This window comes from Centrocercus urophasianus, unplaced genomic scaffold (assembly GCF_019232065.1).
Source record: "Centrocercus urophasianus isolate 14NV4802_14NV808 unplaced genomic scaffold, USGS_Curo_1.0 seq_22, whole genome shotgun sequence".
In the NCBI taxonomy this organism is placed as follows: domain Eukaryota; kingdom Metazoa; phylum Chordata; class Aves; order Galliformes; family Phasianidae; genus Centrocercus; species Centrocercus urophasianus.
In genome coordinates, this window is record NW_024884778.1 from 5353298 (window position 1) to 5370643 (window position 17346).

The window sequence follows — 17346 nt, forward strand, 5'->3', positions numbered from 1 at the left end:
GGTACTTCCCCGAACCAGGTCACACGTGTGCACATTTATTGCACTCTTATTTTGGGTAGGAAAAAAGATTGAAATTTTTGAACTTGCCCATTTTGCTTATTGAGGCCTTGCAACATAAACTAGTCCTGATGGAAATCTGCCTTACCCACGTGTTTGGTTTATGGAGGTCACAAAAAATGTGGATCTAGTGAGTTTTCCTGTGTTTTATTTGTATTCACAAATTCAGTGGAGCTCTGTTCCACTATGTGCTGTGGATGTGAAAATTCAGTCCTCCTTCCTTGCTGTAAAGGAGTACAGTCATTTGGATAGTAGCCACATCATTGCCTTTTCTACAGCTGGTGTGCCCGTAACCCATGCACTAACCATTTGGGGATGTAAGTTATGACTTCTCTTTGGTTTTCCTGGGGCCTTTTTGCACCATATTAGCAGAGTGTTGCTACAGTAGTGTAAAATTTGTCCTCAATGACTTTACGAGCCTGCACTGCATTATTAAGGGGCATTTTAACCTTTTAATCAAAGCAGCATTTCTCTGAGTTTCTGGAGAGCAAGTCCATTGGTGTGTGCTGTGGGTATTTCCTGCTCTTAGCAAGGGGTTTGTGCTAGCACATGGGACAGCTGAGCTGTGCAGGGCTGAGGTGGGAGGAGAGTGACTCCCCAGTGCATCGAAGGCTCTGCCAGGTTCACTGGGCAGGGGTGAATTTCGGGCAGCTGGTGCTTGGCCAGGAAAGCTGAGCCATCCCGGTTTGCATTCACTGGTGGCCGTCTCTGCTGGCTGTGCAGCAGGGAGGCAGCCTGATCAAACCACGGTACTTGTCAGAACCCACTCTGCTATCTCTTATTATTCAGCAAGTTCTCAAGTGTCTGGTGAGCGTCTCTGTTTGGAGTGCCTCGCTCTCAGCCTTGCCAGGAATATCAATGACTGGTCTAAATTCACATCAGGCATGCACTCAGCTTCTTGTGACTAATGCACCATGTATTTTTTTTTAAATTGGTTACTGTTCTCTTCACTGATTCAGACCGGAAAGGAACCAGAGGGGAGGACAGGGGTTTTTTTTTGCTAGGCCTTGTTGAGTCCAGATGAAGTCTAGAGGTATTGAAGTGCTTGGTGGCTGTGGAAATCCCAAGGACAGCTTGCAGTACTTTCTCTAAAGAAAAGCATTAAATGAAGTCATTCAATCAGTGCTGCTGATGAGGCAGCAACTGCAGGTGGTTGTTACAGGGTCTGCTTCCATAGTCAGTGCCTGAGCTGAGCATGTGGTGCTGCAGCCACCCTGATGGTGCAGTGGGTCAGAGGTAGTGAAAGATGAGGAAATGTTCGCAAGAACAAGCCCTCGTACAGTGTTTAGTTCAGTGCTGAGTGTTTTCAGAAGGGTCCTTAGGAATTAGGGAAGCAATATTTCGTAACTTTTCCTGAGATCCTTTATATTTATGTGTTTCCTCTGCAGACAGCTCTGAAAAACTCATCCTTTGCGTAAAGTACTGGCAGTAACAGAGAAAGTGTCCAGAAACTTCCAAATGTATGTTCCCTGCTCTTTTTAGTTGTAGGAACAACGTGGGGGTTAGGGAAGTTAGGTCTGGTGTGGATTTCTCCTATAGGCATTGAAGATGTGCTTCCAACCACTGTGTGTGAGCTCAATGACCAACCTACCGGCCTGCTGCAGCTTCAGGTATTCTTATTTAGCCAAGAGAACTAAATTGTCTCCATTTCTCCTCCTGTCCGTTTCAGGCATCACAACAGGATACGCAGCATTGAAGCAAGTCAACTGAAGCCCTACGTTGCCCTGGAAACATTGGACCTGAGTTTCAATGACATCACGGAAATCCGAAACGGCTGCTTTCCACAGGGACTCCACATAAAGGAGCTGTGAGTTTCTCTTGTTGGGAACGGCTTTTGTTATGACAGCACAGAAAAGGGCCTCAAACCTCTTCCTTTAAAAGAAGGGAAAGGAATGACACAGAAAGCATGGGGTTATTTGTAGGTTTTTTAACTGCAAAGGAGAATTGGATTGTTCCTACTGTGAGGTTATTTATTGGGCTTTTTGGTTTTGTTTTCTGATATACCTGTAAAGAACACAGAATACTAATTGTGTTGCATAGGAATCTGGCAGCAAAGGAAAGTTACAGCGTTTCCATCAGGTGTGGGTGTCTTTCTGCTGAAGACCTAGAAGCCAGAGCCACTGTGCAGAGCAGTGTCTTCCCTGGTGTCCTGCTGCTTCCCAGATCAGCCCATTTGCATCTGGAAGAGTGGAGGGAAGAAGGATTATTTTGTCATTACAGTTAAAGTGGCTATCGAATGTTAAGAACAGAAATCCCTCCTTAGTTATTTGATGTAAGCAGGGGGTGAAGCAGATTAATGCCCTCCCTGCAGAGCTTTTTCCCTGTTCTAAAAAGCTGTTTTAGGTACTTTCAAAAAGCTGAATACAGATCTGTTTACATTAAAGTTTGCACAGAAATTTCTGCCCTGGTTGTAGTAAGACAGAAGATAGAGGTCTTTTGACCTGTAGGAACAGCCTCTGTGGCCAAGAGGAGGGCCCAGGAAAGAAAGAGCCCTGGGACAGATGCTGAGGGAAAAAGCTTAAGAGATGGGGAATGGATGGAGTCATCTTGCAATGCAATATTCTCTAGTTTCTGTCTTCTGCTCCAAACTGAAGTAGGAGGGTATCAAGGAGGTCTCGGAGATGATGCAGTGCATCTCCAGCTTTGTTGTATGGCTCTGGGAAAGGCACTGTGTTTCTTGTGCAGCCAGAAATCCAAACCAGCCAAAAAATTCCACCAGCCTGTCTGGAGAGCAACTAAATGGTGATAAAAGGAGATTTCTAACAGAACTGTTCATTTTTCTGCTGTGATTTATTGCAGCTACCTGGGGAGCAACAGAATCAGCACCCTGGAGCCTGGTGCTTTTGATAGTCTGTCACGGTCCCTGCTAACACTTCGTCTGAGTAAAAACAGGATCACTCAGCTTCCTGTCAAGGCATTCAGGCTGCCTAGGCTGACACAACTGTGAGTAGAAATGTGTGCTTTAATTAAGCTCAGCCCTTCTTTATGGAGACAAAATGTCCCTGGGGAAACGTGCACCAAATGTCACCCTTCCTCTCTTGCTGTCTGTAAAACTTAGAACGTGCTCACAGTAGTCCTTTGCCAACACCTAGTAAAACATGTTGGGAGAGGGTCTTTTTTTCCCTCTAACTCCTGACTTCTCAGGCCATTCTTTTGGTCAAGTGAGAAGGGATGGATGTTGCGGCAAGCAGCAGCATCTTGTGCAGTGACAGCATAAAACAGATCCGTTCCCTTGAAAACTGCTGGTGAGGTTTGGAAGATGCGTCTGTTGCGAGTGATAGAGCTCAGCACCACGTTAGGTTTTCAAGACCACACAGGTATCTTTATGTGGCAATAAAAAAGCAATGACGGAAGGTTGTTAAACTGTGCGGTGGTATTTGGGCAGAGAAAATAACACTCTAGATGAGTTAACACACACATCGTTATTGTCCTGCCTGCAGTCTGCATGGCAGGAGCTGCATGGAGACACATGGACATCTGCAGCTATAAACATGCTTTATGGTGAATAGCAGCTCTAATGGGTGAACTTTTCCCGTTTGCTTTTTCTGCTGGAGGAATGGTCCCAGCCTGAGGCCTCGTGCAGTTTTTCCATCACATTTGATAGGTGAAAGTTCAGCCTCTGTCTATTAACAAAAACTCCACAAAGGCTGTTGGAACTCACACCTCTACACGGCAACCTTTTGACTGAGAGCCAGATCTTTAAGATGTGCCTAATGAATGGACGTGTGTCTTGTGCTTGCGTTCGTGTAGGATTCACTGTCAGCTTGGGATTGTGTAGCACAGCAGCATCTTAAGAGTGTTGCCTCTCAGTTGGAAGTTGCTGTCTGTTAGCAGAGAGCTTGCAATACGCTGTGTTTGCACTGTGTGCAAAAGTGTAATAAACCAAAGGTCAACTCAGTTTGTGTTTTCACTGAAATTCAGAGCGATTGGTTTTCTCTTAAGACAGTCTCACAGCTGGTTGTTTACTCTATAGATAAACAGGAATGAATTGCAATTTATACAGACTGAAAGTGTTGTAGAATCTGTTGTGTACAGTTCCTTTTCTGGCCAAGCATAGTTCAGTAATAGTCTAGGAAGTATATGCAGGCAGCAGTCATCATGACTGAAAACTTCCTCATCACTTGTGTTTGATTACTCTACTTCAGTGCAAATTCAGCGTTGTTATTTTAACGCGGTTGAAAAGTAAGCTTTAAGTTCCCATTTTCCTCATTTTTCCAAAATAATTTCTGATGTTGTAACCTTCATTGTTTTGTTCAAGACAAACACTGAATAGGGAAGCCACCCTTGGATCAATCTTCTAAGTGCAAAAAGGTGTTTCATTTGAGAAGCTTTGTCTCCAATGCATTGTGTCGGTGAAGTTCTTTACTGATGTTACGGTGCTAGAATTTCAGCTGGCATGTCTGACAGTCCACAGTGCTATTGCACAGGGGTTGGTGAAGAGTGCTGTGGTGATCATTATTCTGGGGATAAAGAAAAAGAAAGTATTCCCAAGACTTAGAGTTTCCTCCTCCCTCAGTGGAGAAGAAGAAGTTTAATGAAGCAAGTTGAAGATTTTTGTATAGGCAGAATTCTAAGACTGCTCTACTATTGGAAACAAGTTGTTCCAGTCTTTATTGGTTTCTTTGAACAGGAAAAAAAAAAAAGGATTTTTTTTTAGGGGAACCCAGAGCTTTCTTTTCTAACTTTGCTATAAAACTTCCACTTGGGCTTCATGCAGCACCCATTTGTTTCGGAGCACGTTTTTGCAGGGCCGTTAAAAAGTCCTGCAAAACCCTGGATTGTAAGGAAGAAAATGGTGATGTTTCATTGTGTTTGCTCAAATGGTATGAAAATTGGTGAAAAGGATAAATGGCTTAAAAGATATTCAGAGAAAAGAGGGTTGAAGAGGAATTGCAGCCCTGTCTCTGTTATTTCTCCGTAGTGAAAGTCTGTCCCAGGGTGAGTTTGTTTAACAGATGACACCCAGCTGACTTCCCAGGCTTGCTCTGGGATTGAAAGTTTCCGGTGCGCTTTGCTCTCTCCTGGGAACTGTTGATGGAGGAGTTGTTGGCATTGCTGTCCCCATTGTATGCTGCACAGATGATTCTGTGAGAAAGGACTGGGATTTAATATTCTTGTATGGCTTTGGCAATTTTAGGGAGCTGAACCGGAATCGCATCCGCCTGATTGAAGGCCTGACGTTCCAGGGACTGGACAGCCTGGAAGTCCTGAAACTCCAGCGCAACAACATCAGCAAACTGACTGATGGAGCTTTCTGGGGGCTGGCCAAGATGCAAGTTCTGTAAGTTGGAAGGCTACATTCTTTTCTCTCAAACAGCCCAGACTTCACCTGTTAACGTGTTCTTCTCTTTAGCGGAGACCTGTGGGCAGTGGTGCCAGTCTTCATGTTTTTTTCTGTGTCCTGTACACACAGATCTCTGCAATGCTGCAGCAGCCTTTGTTTGACCCACTGTCAACTCATTGCTCTGCTAGGTGTTCAATAAAAAATCCTGTCTTTCAAGCTGTGGCAGTATTCCTTTGTAAGTTTACCAATTTGAACATTCAGGAAGTTCTCAATTGGGCTTTAAATAAAAGTTCATCTGGCTCCTGCACATTTCCTTCAACTGATACATGGAAACTATGTGTTGCAGACCTGATTATTCTGCCTCTGGGGAAACCTAGAAACTAAGCTGGTTTAATCTCAGTGATGCGTTCTTTCCGTAGGACAGAGCAAATAGAACAGTCATTGCAGAGAAATGCTCAAAACATGCAACGTGATTGGAGCGTGTTTGCAAAGTCACAAGTGATCAAGGCAGTATGTTTCTGGAAGCTGCTGTCACACAACTGAGACTCTGCAAATACAAACTTGAATGGGATGCTTAGCCCAATTTACGTGTAGTGGAGCGTTCCTCTGCAGTCACACCTCGTTCTGGACTTTAAGCCCTCAGAACACACCGGCTTGGCAGCTTGTGGTTGTGTGCTGGTGGCAGAGAGTTCTGCCTTTGTGCTTAAAGGCTGTGCAGGGCTGCAAATAGTGGAGGGCTTTGGGCTAAGTGAAGACCTTACACCTTTCCCTTGTGTTGCCCCTGAATTTCTATCCCTCGCTTGCACAAGAACTGCCTACACTTGGGTGTATCCACATAGGTATGTAGAAATGTGTGCAGGCATAGCTAAAACACCAATATTTTTGAAGATTCTTCATTTTCTGAAATTCTGCAGCATTTGATCAGTGCTGCACATCTGTCAATTCCTTCCAATTATTCTCCACAGGCACCTGGATTACAACAGCCTGACAGAAGTAAACAGCGGCTCGCTCTATGGCCTTTCATCTCTCCACCAGCTTCACCTCAGTAACAACTCCATATCCCGCATCAACCCTGACGGCTGGAGCTTCTGTCAGAAGCTGCATGAGCTGTAAGTTGTTTCCCATTGTGGTTGTTCACTCAGAATTTGATGCTAATGTAATGCTGGCAGGCAAGGGGAGGAAGGACTCCACAGCTTCCACTGTATAAACATGCAGAAATGCAGAAATGCCCTTGTTATTCATGATGTTATGACCTTCACAGCACCTGTTTAAAAAACCTCTGCACCAGAAACGGAAGGTTAGAATTGACTGAAAGTCTGCAGTGCTGAAAAACGTGGAGAGTTTGTGACCTGTGCCTTAGCAGCGCTTTTTATCTAGCTCGTTAGGAGACATATGCTGCTTGTTGTGTGACTGTACAGCCTGAAGGAAGTTTTGCTTTGTCCTCTGTATTTACAAAGAACAATCTTGTTTTTAGCTATCACAGATTTGGGTCTTTAAAGGCAGTTCTCCTTCTTTCTCCTATTTGCACTTCACCCTTCCTGTCAGATTCAGTTGTTAAGAGGTAAATGCATTGGCTTTGCTCTCCTGAGATTTCCAGCTGTGAATATGGTCTCTTTGATAAATGAAAGAAACCCTTGCTGTTGTGGAAAGCCCCACCAAGGGTGTCTTTGGGGTCTGTGGCACTGCTTAATGCCTTTTTGAAGAGACACACATGGATGCTTGCAGTACTTACAGAAGTAGCTGTCATCCCCTCGGTGGGACTGTGGATAGATTCACTTTTTTCTCTGGAGGACTTGACACATGTGGTTAGTGGAACTGTAATTCATTCTGCTTGATGCTTGAAAATCTCTTGTTAAATATCGTTAGGGATTCTCCTCCACCAAAGAGCACAGAGCTCGCTGTTTTCAGTGGCTTGCTCAGGACTCAGACTGGAGGTCTCTATCTGCCTATCCAGCTGTGAGTTCCTCATCTGTTGGATTTGGATTCAAAGTTAACTGGTCCTGACACATGTGGTTCCACTAAGTTTAGAAGCTCTTGAATAAATATTGTTGCACACTGACCAACTGTGATACTCTGTTAAACCCAAATTATTCATTCAGATGTGGATTTTTCTTTTGGCGCAGGGCAATATTTTTGTTGTTAGTTGAATACATATGTGATTGTTTAATTAACTAATTTTTCAAACTGTTGTGAAATTGTCCATGCCTGAAGGGTTCTTTTGCTTGGCCTGGTGCTGCACACAGCTCCAGTTCCTTCACGTGCAGATCAGCAACTGATATTTTACTAGGTTAAGGTAGCATCAGTGCAGAAGTTTTCAAGGCAATGGATCAGAAACAGAACGGTGCTCTGCCCATGACCTGCTTAAATCTGAAGCATCAGAAAAGGGGAGTCTACATTTCTAAGGACTCAGCTGGATCCCTGGAACAGCCAAATGCAGATCACTACACTACTACAGCAGTGGAGCTCTGGGAGCTTTCTTCTCTCAGACAGCCAATATCCAGTGGCTGTGCTGAAGCTCTATTTCAACATGAGTTCCAGTGGGATGGGCAAGTCCCATCTGCGTCTTGCAGAGCTTACATCAGAGCTCCTTTAGGGAGAAACATGCTTGTCTCTTCTACCTCACATTGTCTTTGCAAACCCTTCGGGTTTAGCTGAGAAGTTGCACATGGTGCTGGGTCGTTATGTGTCCAGTATGAATTGGGATCTCCTGCAGAGAGTGGTGAGCTGCTCTGGCTTAGAGGCTTTTTCAGTAACCATGGAACCTGCCCTGCAGGAAGGCCTCACTTGCTCTGGTACAGAATGGAGCAGGTTTGGGAAAGGCCTTGTGGAGGTGGTAGGAGGCACTGAGGCATGCTGGGCCCGACAGGCAGGATTGCACAGTGTGAGGCCAGAGATGACAGTGTTAGCTGAGATTGGAAAGGCGATTATGTGGGTGTTAGCACACAGCTCTGCAAAATATTACAGGCTGTTGCAGGTGTTGCCTTTAGGGTAAGGCTGCTGCGGAGAGCCATCAGATACTCATAACTGAAACTCCCACAGCAAAAGAGTACTTGTAGGAGAGGTCTGCTCTGAAATTGAAGAGTGAGGAAAGGAAGCAGCAGATACACCTAAGCTGTCTCCATGTGCTCCTTTGAACGTGTATGTTACGTTCTTATTAAAAGATCCTTGTTCCCTATTGCTAAATCTGCTGGGTTTCAGTTTTCAGCAAATACTGCTTGTGGTTGCACAGGGAATTAATTTCAAAGTCCTTGACTGCAAAAAAAGAGAGTTGGCCAGACTTCTGCTTACATGTGGTGAGGGAAGAAGAGATCATCTGAAGGATGAGTTGTCTGTCCTTCAGCTGTTAGGAAAAAATGTGACTTTAAGATTCCGGTTTCACGTAAAAACCTACCAAGAAAGGAGAGCACTTGACTTCTTGTGGGTGTGAGATAGGGCTGATTGCATTCACCAGTCAGGTGCTAAGGCATCAATGGAAAAATCCACTGTGGGAACATACGATTTCATCAGATGTAAATGATGGATTGGCTTGTGGGTCTTTTTCTTCAGGAAGATGAAGAAGTCTCACTGCTTACCTATCGTTCCATCAGTGGGAATGACATGAGTTAAATATCCTGGTCCAGAACTGGCTGACAGCAGGAGCTGCAGCTGCACAACACGTTTCTGGTTAACTGCTTTGTGCATCTCTTCAGCATGCTGCTTTTTGAGCCAAAAGGGCCGTGTGGGCAAACCATTTCCATTTGCTTGTTCCAGTGATTTCCCACTGGCAGGGAGATGAGAAAGGGCAGCAGTGGGGACCCGGTGACTTCTCTCAACCCAGATCATCCAAACCACCAAGGAGGGAAGTGCACTTTCTTACAAATCGGCCTTTCCCACTGCAGGAAGCAGAGGCCTTATGTGTTGAAGGAGGCCACCAGCAGGTGCGTTCCCTCCTGAAATCTTCCATCTGGTTGCAGCCATTGAGAGACCCAGCCGCCTGCTGCTGCCCATCCGTCTTGAGGTGACGTCAGGAGGAACGGATGGGAACATGCTTTCACCAGTTGCAGCAGGAACCCTTCTGTGTAGAATCAAAAGGAAATATTTTCTTCCTCAGCCAGGTTTAGAATTACTTTTGAATGCTTTTTTTTTTTTTTTTTTTTTTTTTAAAAGCCAAATTCTTTAATCGCAGGTGAGGACATAATTTTGACCAGATGCCAGTTCTTCATAACTAACACTACAACTTCTTCAGGAATGTTGTCCCATACCTTCTTCAAACTCATTAATCTTCACTGAATTTTTTCCAAAGCTTGCCCTCTGCCTGCTCACACAGCTAAGAGATAGACAGCTCATTGGCCAAGCAAATGACACTCTCAATGCTTCAGAACTTGTGCCCTTTTTTGATTTAGGTTTTGGCTTCTCAGTGATTTTTTTGCAAGCCTTAGACACGTTTTTGAAGCAGGCTCATTAACAGAAAGGACTGGAAAAGGAATCTGGAGGCTTGAAACTCAGTGCGATGGGCTTTTTTTGCCTGTACAGAGAAGGATTTCAGTGCTTGTACAAAGCAGCACCCCACTTTTTTTTGAGAAGTTAGCAGTCCAAAGCCTCACAGTTTCCAGAGGGACTTGTGCTCCCAAGGCTCCCATTTTCTAAAATCCTATGGAATTGCACTTTGTAGAGAGAAAAGCTTGGGAAAGTGTGAGTAGCAGGATGCATCTGAATGCAGAAAGAAAGAATAAAACCAATGGGGAAACAAGCAAAAAAAAAAAAGAACAACAAAACAGCCCTCCAATATTAGTCCCTTGTAAGCGGAGATGATTTCACAGAGACTCTGTGCTCCTTGACAGAAGGGAGCGGGAGGGAAGGCAGCTGGTCTGCAGCGGATACCTCCTTCCTGTGCATGAAAGGAAGCATTCAATTGCCTCGTGGTGAAATGCTTTTGGCTCTAGGCTGGGATGGAGCAGGCCGTGGAGACACCCGCACCCAGGTGCCTGGAGCTTGCTGTGCACAAGTGCAGAACGATAAGGCACCTCCTGAATATGGAGTCTGGACACTGCCAAGAGCACGTGTGAACTTCCAGATCTTACTGTTTGGCATCACTGCACCTCGTAAGGTATAAGGAAGGGGGTGCTTTGTCCTCAGAAGACATCTAAATAGAGTGAGGACTGAACACAGCCAGGACTGATAGCTCTTGCTGATATCCAAGCGTTACAGAATATTGAACCCTTCCTGAAAATTTGGGGCTGAGGAGGTGTGGTGCTCCCAGGCCCTATCTTGGGGACGCGGTGGAGAAAGAGCTTCTTCCCCACATAACTGACAGCATCTGTGTTGGGTTATTGCTCTGATTCATTTCTGGAGGAGTCTCTCTCATGCTCAGAAGACTTCCCCATAGATGGGTTCCAAATGCCTGCTGCCCCATGGTATCATTTGGGAATATTTGCAGGCTGCAGTGCTATTTCCTAATCGAGCTGTTATGTATCCACCCAGTATACACTGCCTCTTGTGAGACTGTTGTGGGATGGGAGGCAGGCACTGGCTGGTGCAGAGGAGTTTGGAACAGACTGGTTGGATGACAAGGGCTGTTGTTTTTCTCCTCAGAATACTCTCTTACAACAACCTCACCAGGCTGGACGAGGGAAGCTTGGCAGACCTCGGAGGACTGCATGTACTGCGGCTGAGCCACAACTCCATCAATCATATTGCAGAAGGTGCCTTCAAGGGACTCAAAAACCTGCGTGTTCTGTAAGTTGCTCCTGCTTGTCAGATACCACAACACCTACCTTCCCTCCTCAGGTTGTGTTCTGACAAACTGTTCTTTGCAGTTTCTCTGGGCTTCTGCATCCTCAGCTGCAAACTCCCCTGCGTGCTGCACTCTTGTGTTTACCCCATTAGTCAAGTTCAGTGAACTCACAGTTTTTAGTGTAGTTAGGAGAATTGCAGTAGGATTGCTCAGTGTTACAGAGTGCTTTCAGAGTAGAGGGCCCCAAAATAAAGTTAAAGGAACATGGGACAGGATCCTGAATGCAGCTCAGCTAAGCAAAAATTCCTAAGGTTCAGCTAACAGCAGAATTCTCTTGCTAGCATACTGAGTTTAATTGAAGTTCTTAGAAAAGGACTGTTTCTGTTGGCTCACTCTATGCTCAGAATCTGTGAAGAATAATTCCTTCCAGTGACAATGCTGAAAACTTGAATATCGCCTGTAAGTAAGTGTGCTGTTCAGTGTTTTTGCTGCTACATCTTCTTGGTAAAGGTGGTGCTGAGAAGGAAAAAGCAGTGGCAAAACAAATCCAAAGGTTGGGATCTGCTTATACTTCTGGATTCCAGGAGTTTAATACCCAGGAATGTAGGGCTCAACCATGGTAGCAGGAAGCTGCTGAGGGCACACAGAGCTGAGCCTCCAGGCCACTTATGTTCAGCAGGCTGACTTCATTCTTTGATACTTCGTTCCTCCAGCAATCTATTCTGGTTTGAGTAATTAAAAGGAAGTGGGAACAGAGATCTCATCCCCTTCACAGTATTTTCTGCATCTCTCTCCTTTATTGAAGTTCACAGTGGAGGAAATGACAGGAAAGTGAGTTTGGGTTTTGTTTTTTTCTTTTTTTTTTTTTTTTAAACTTAAACGAAAGCCTTTCAGCCACTGGGCATTCAGAAAGGGCCTTCTTTGAGGCAGCTGTCAGGAGCGGAACTAAAGGTTTCCAAAGAGAAATGGAGGGAAGGGGAGCTGGCCTTCTCTTTGCTCTGCAGTGAATGTGGAGCCTCTTTTATGTTTAGGGCCGAGGGGGGAGGAGGAGAGGGAGTGTGTGAGTGAGCTCTAATTTAATAAAGAGAAAGGCCTATTGGGTCCTGCACCTGGTGAAAAAGACCCGAGCATGCTTTAATTATGGTCCATTGTTGGGGAGCCTTTGGTGGGTGTGAAACTGCTGAAATGTGGAGCTATTCAAATAGAGGTCAGGCCCAGAGACCTTGCAGCACAATGATTAACAAGGCTGCTAGCATTCAAGCTCAGCCAGCCAGAAAGAATAGGAAATTGGCAACAGGGGCTGGGAGAGGAGTTGGAATACAAAGAGAGCAGGGCCAAAGTACCCCACTCTTTCTTTTTTTTTTTTCTTTATTTTCACCCATTTGTTGAGAAGGGTTTTTTCCTCCTTTCTAACACTAAACCTTTGAGTTGTCTCTGGATGAACAAGCAATCCCGTTTTCTTTTTTCTTTTCCAAGGAAACACAATGTGTGGCAGTCAATTAATAAAAGTGCATGTCAGAGGGTTCCTGTGGGCCGTTCCCACCGGGCTGTCTTTGCCATGGGAAAAGGTTTGCCGATCCAAAGACCAGAAGCCAGTGGTGGATCTGAACAGAGAAGGGATTTGCCTTTAAAAACCAGACAGACAGAAGAGCTGGCATTGGTTTGGCAAGCAGAGGGAAACTGTAGAAACTATAGCTCCAGGAGGAGCTGTTTGCCTCTTTCCACTTAGATAGCATGGAAACTGTCAGCACATGAAAGCATCTCTCCTGCAACTGTCTGTACCCCACTGAGGTGTTGGGTTTTCATCCGTCCCTTTGGCACTGGGGTACCACAGATCACTCTGACATCCGCAGTCGTGCTGGCGGAGGGCGGCGTTCCCCAGGGGTGGGGTTCAGCTCTCACGCTGAAAGCAGCTGAGAAAGAGGCCTTGTGGCTTTGGGCCGTCGCCTTCCACGTTGTTAAATCACACACCAAAGCCGAGAGGGACTGCAGCCAGCTTAGGTAGTGCACACAGCAACCTCAGCCCCATCCCGTGTGAATGTTCAAACTGTGGAATTATTATTACTGTTCCCTCGGACATTCTTGTGTGCCTGTGCCTTACAGCCCAAGAGTGAGGCTGCGATGCCTGCGCCTGGCATTTGAAAGAATGCTTTGGGCTTTGTTTCAGAAACGTTTTTCTTTCTTGGTTTTGATATATTTAAACAGATTGATCTGATAATGGTCTTCAAAAGGTGCGAAAAGAGTACCTGAGGGTTCAAGAGGTTATCTGGATGATTTAGTTGGCTTTGTTGTTGGTTTTTGCTAGGTTTTAAATCGGAGTGATGTAACAAAACCTACAGAGCCTATTTATTTTTTCTTTCTTCTTACTTAACATTAGAAATGATAAATTTCTGTCTGTGTTGCTGGGTATTCAGTGCTAGCTGGAATTAAAGCGCAGGAGGGAAGGATTTTTAAACAGACTGTTTGAACAGCTTTTGTGGATCTTTCTGTTTGTTCTGTCTGCTTGTTTTTCTTCAGAGCCTTTTGACTCTCGTAATTGATGGCGAATTTGAAAGCCAAAAGAAGCTAACTCTGGAAAAGGAATTCCAAGTTTTCTTTTTTAATGGTTAGACAGAGTTTGGCTTGCGCAATGATGATAGTGCTTTCCTTTGTTGAACTTTCAAGTTCATTGCCAGAAAAAATGCAGCTTTGTAGAAAATACACCATCGTCTTGCTAAGATAAAGCTGTAGGCAAACGGCATCGAAACAGCCAAAGTTATCTGAAGTCATGATAGCAGCATTTAAGGACAGCTGTTAAACCCTGGTTGTTCAGATTGAATGTCCTGGTGGGATTTAAATTGAAAGGGGAGCAGTGCTTTCCTTTGCCTTCAATGGGCACCATCCAAATGCAGTGAAATTTCACCATCAGAGACGTAGGGACTCCCTGCCTCATCATATCTACCAGTTCCCTTTGGTCCTTTCAGTTTACTTTTGGGACTGTATGTTTTTTGTTTGGTTTCTTTTTGTTTGGATAAACAAAACTAGAACAGGACTACACCCTGCGTGTTTGAAAAGTAGCTGCTGGGGCTTCAGCCAGGAAGAAAACACTTTAGTGTTAAATAGTGATTAGTGTGGCTTTGCTGCAGGACTTAACCAGTTTTGATAAGTACTGTGACAAAGTGGGAAGCTCTTTGTTTGCCATTCTCAGACTTTCTTATGTTTGTTTTTAGTGATGACCCTAGGACTTAGACACCGATTATGAGCTTTCTCTTGTCCTCTCCCCAGGGAACTGGACCACAATGACATCTCAGGCACAATAGAGGACACCAACGGAGCCTTTACAGGCCTAGAAAATCTGAGCAAGCTGTGAGTATCCCTGGCTTGAAGTTCTGCTGAGCAGTTGTGCTGTGTGCCTCTGGGGGTGGATCTCTCTCCTCTCTGATGCTGTTTTCCTTCCCTCGGAACAAGATAGAAATCCACAGAACATCTGAGGCAAGGTAGTTCTGCAGATAGGAGGCAATTCTGGGCCTTTGAAAGCACACATCGTTGCTTACTGTGTGTCTTATACCGTAGTTCAGAAACTGGAGAGAGAAACTTAGGTTGTTTTCAGCTCTAAAATGTAGCACAACTATTCTTTGCTTCTAAAATCAAACAGCAACCAAAGCCCCCTTGCAATCTTCAGCAAACCACCGATTGATGGAGTGAATAACAATAAACAGAGAAAAATGGTACCATTTCCTGTAACAGCAGAGGATTGAGGCAGGATTCATTTCTGTGGGATACTCTGTCTGAGAGTGATCTTTTGGGCTTGCTTCCATGTGCAGTGACAATAAAAGGCACCATGGGGCATAGGCTCTTAAAGAGATAAAAAGAAACCTAAGGCAAGCATGCGCCCTGCAAATGTTTATTGCTTGCTTGGCCTTCACAAGTATTTTCACATTGCTCTGTCTGTGCTTGTTCGTATTCCATTTGAAATCAGTTATATAAATCAGCCCTGTCAGGGAAGCCTCTGATGGCTTGTGACAAACCAAGAGTCTTTCTAATCATTACCTCTTGCCTTTGTTTAAGTTCTCAGCACCCTCCCATCACGCTGTCTCTGATGCTGGGATGGCACAGCTAGAGGTGCAGTAAAAGTACCTCGATGGATAGCAGATGGCCAGAATGAACCCTGGCAGGCGGTATATTGTCGTGTTCTCATTAGAGGCTCCTGGGGGAGTGGGAAGAGCCGTGCAGGACTGGTGGGGCCGTAATGCTTAGATGGAGGAGAAAAAATTCAGGTCCCAGACATAGATGGCAATGGATCGTTGCTGAGAGGAGTCGCTGGGTCGAAGAAGAGGGGAAACAAGTTGCAGCCACAAGTAAAGTAAGGCAGAAGGAAGAGATGGATTTGAGGGCAGGCAGGGGGGCAGAACGTGTGTGGGAGGGAGAGAAGCCAGTAGGAATTTCTGTGTGTGAGTTGGGAAATCTTCCCTCAAGTTGCTTAAAAAAAAAAAAGCAGAGGTGGCAGATGTGGTGGGTGGGAGAGTCCTTGGCTGATGGTATTGGAGTCCTCACATCTGTGTGACGAAAACAGAGAGCACATGGGAATGGTCAAAGGGGCAGTGTGAGCTGAGGCTTTGTCCAGAGGGACTTGCAGGCTGTGCTCTGAGTCTGAAAGGAGTGCTGCTCTGACAGGAGAGGGGAGAGGTCGCTGTCCTGCTGGGAGTCACCACAGGGCATCACTGCCATGTGGCCACTGTCATGGAATACGAGCAGTGCTCCTGCGTACCTGAGTGTCAGAAGTGTTGGGTGCAAATGGCAGAAGAAAAGTGAAACAGCCAGAGGGGAGAGCACCAGGGGAAAGAGTTCAGAAGGATTGACTCAGTGACCAGGAGGAATGAGCACTGGTGAGCTGTGGGGGTCAGGCAGAGGCCAGGAGGAGCAGGATGGAGCAAAGAGCCTGCAGGGCTTTGTGGGCTGTGTGCTTGGAGCTCTGTGCAGAGTCCTATTGCTGCTGGTGGAGCAGCCCAGCCTATTCGTAGTAAAGGCCTTTGCTGTGAGAGTGGTGAGGTGCTGAACAGCTGCCCAGAGAGGCTGTGGACGCCCCATCCCTGGAGGTGTTCAAGGCCAGGTTGGATGGGGCCCTGGGCAGCCTGGGCTGGTATTAAATGGGGGAGGTTGGTGGCAGGGGGGTTGGAGATTCATGATCCTTGAAGTCCCTTCCAGCCCTGGCCATTCTGTGATTCTGTGGTCGTTGGGCACAGACAGCAGCTCCAAAAGATGGCTGGTTTTGTCTGTTGTTTTGTATGTGGCAGGAGCTCGTGCAAGTGTAAAGAAGACTGAGTTTGCAGCAAACTCCATAGCCTGGCACAGCACGCAGACCAGGTTGGCAGACAGGAGAGGTTTGGTTACACAACAGCAAACCTGCCACAGGGCAGCAGGTTGTTCCTTTGCTAGGATCGTTTCTTGTCCGTCAGACTGCAAGGGCAGAAAAAGCCCTCTGAGTATGAGATTATTTCATTGTAGAGCATTCTGGGCACACTAGGGAACGTGCACTTTTAAAGCAGTGTGCTCAGGTCCACTTTAGCTCATCAGCACTTAAATCCCAAACTTGTAATTTCATCTAAGGCTGAAGTGAGTGTTATTCTTGCTGGCAGGGTTTTTTTCTTAAATAAAGTAAAACAGCAGCCTCTACAGAGAACATCTCACCGCCTGATTTAAGGCCTGTGTTTAAACCATCAATAGGCTTTAAATGCATTAGCATACAAAAAAATAAATGGGCACTTCAGAGGAGACCTTCCAATGAATTAATAATCACCTCGGCTCTGTGGAGATTGCCTTAAAAGCTGCTCCCCTTTGATCTGGCACAGATTAGCCTCTGAAAGGATTTAAGGGGAGAGGGTTGTTCGCTGAAATGAAGGTGTTAAACTGAGAGGTGGGAGGCCAGTCACTTTAGCCTTCCCTGAATTATATATGAAGCTGTCCAGGATGGAGAGCACAGGCCTAAATTAAAATGTTTCTTCAAGAAAGGGAGTCGAGAAGCACCGAAGCATGAAAAGCATCAGTGGAATCGCTGGGGAGCAACCGGTTCTCCTAATTATGCAAGCTGCTCAATGTAACCGGTTTTTTTGATGGCTCACTCAGTGACTGAGATCTTCCTGCAGGTGCAGAACTGGCTGGAGGAGAAAATGCTGCTTTCTAATGAATTGCGTGCCTGGCTTCTAATTACACTTGTGCAATCACTGGGAGAGCGCGGTCGCGCCCAGCTCTGCTCACAGCAGCACGACTGGGGGCTGCAGCAGGCAGACGAGCAGCAGGGCTGCATGCCACGGCC

At 45.7% G+C, this 17346-nt stretch overlaps 1 protein-coding gene across 1 annotated transcript in view; it reads left to right on the plus strand.

Moving 5' to 3' along the window:
• The window catches only part of LRIG1 (leucine rich repeats and immunoglobulin like domains 1), an 81049-nt gene that overhangs the window by 49561 nt on the left and 14142 nt on the right, over nucleotides 1–17346 (plus strand). Inside the window, 6 exon segments of the mRNA XM_042823417.1 lie at nucleotides 1727–1864; nucleotides 2857–3000; nucleotides 5195–5338; nucleotides 6307–6450; nucleotides 10913–11056; nucleotides 14319–14399. Of these exon segments, the coding sequence (XP_042679351.1) occupies nucleotides 1727–1864; nucleotides 2857–3000; nucleotides 5195–5338; nucleotides 6307–6450; nucleotides 10913–11056; nucleotides 14319–14399 (795 nt within the window).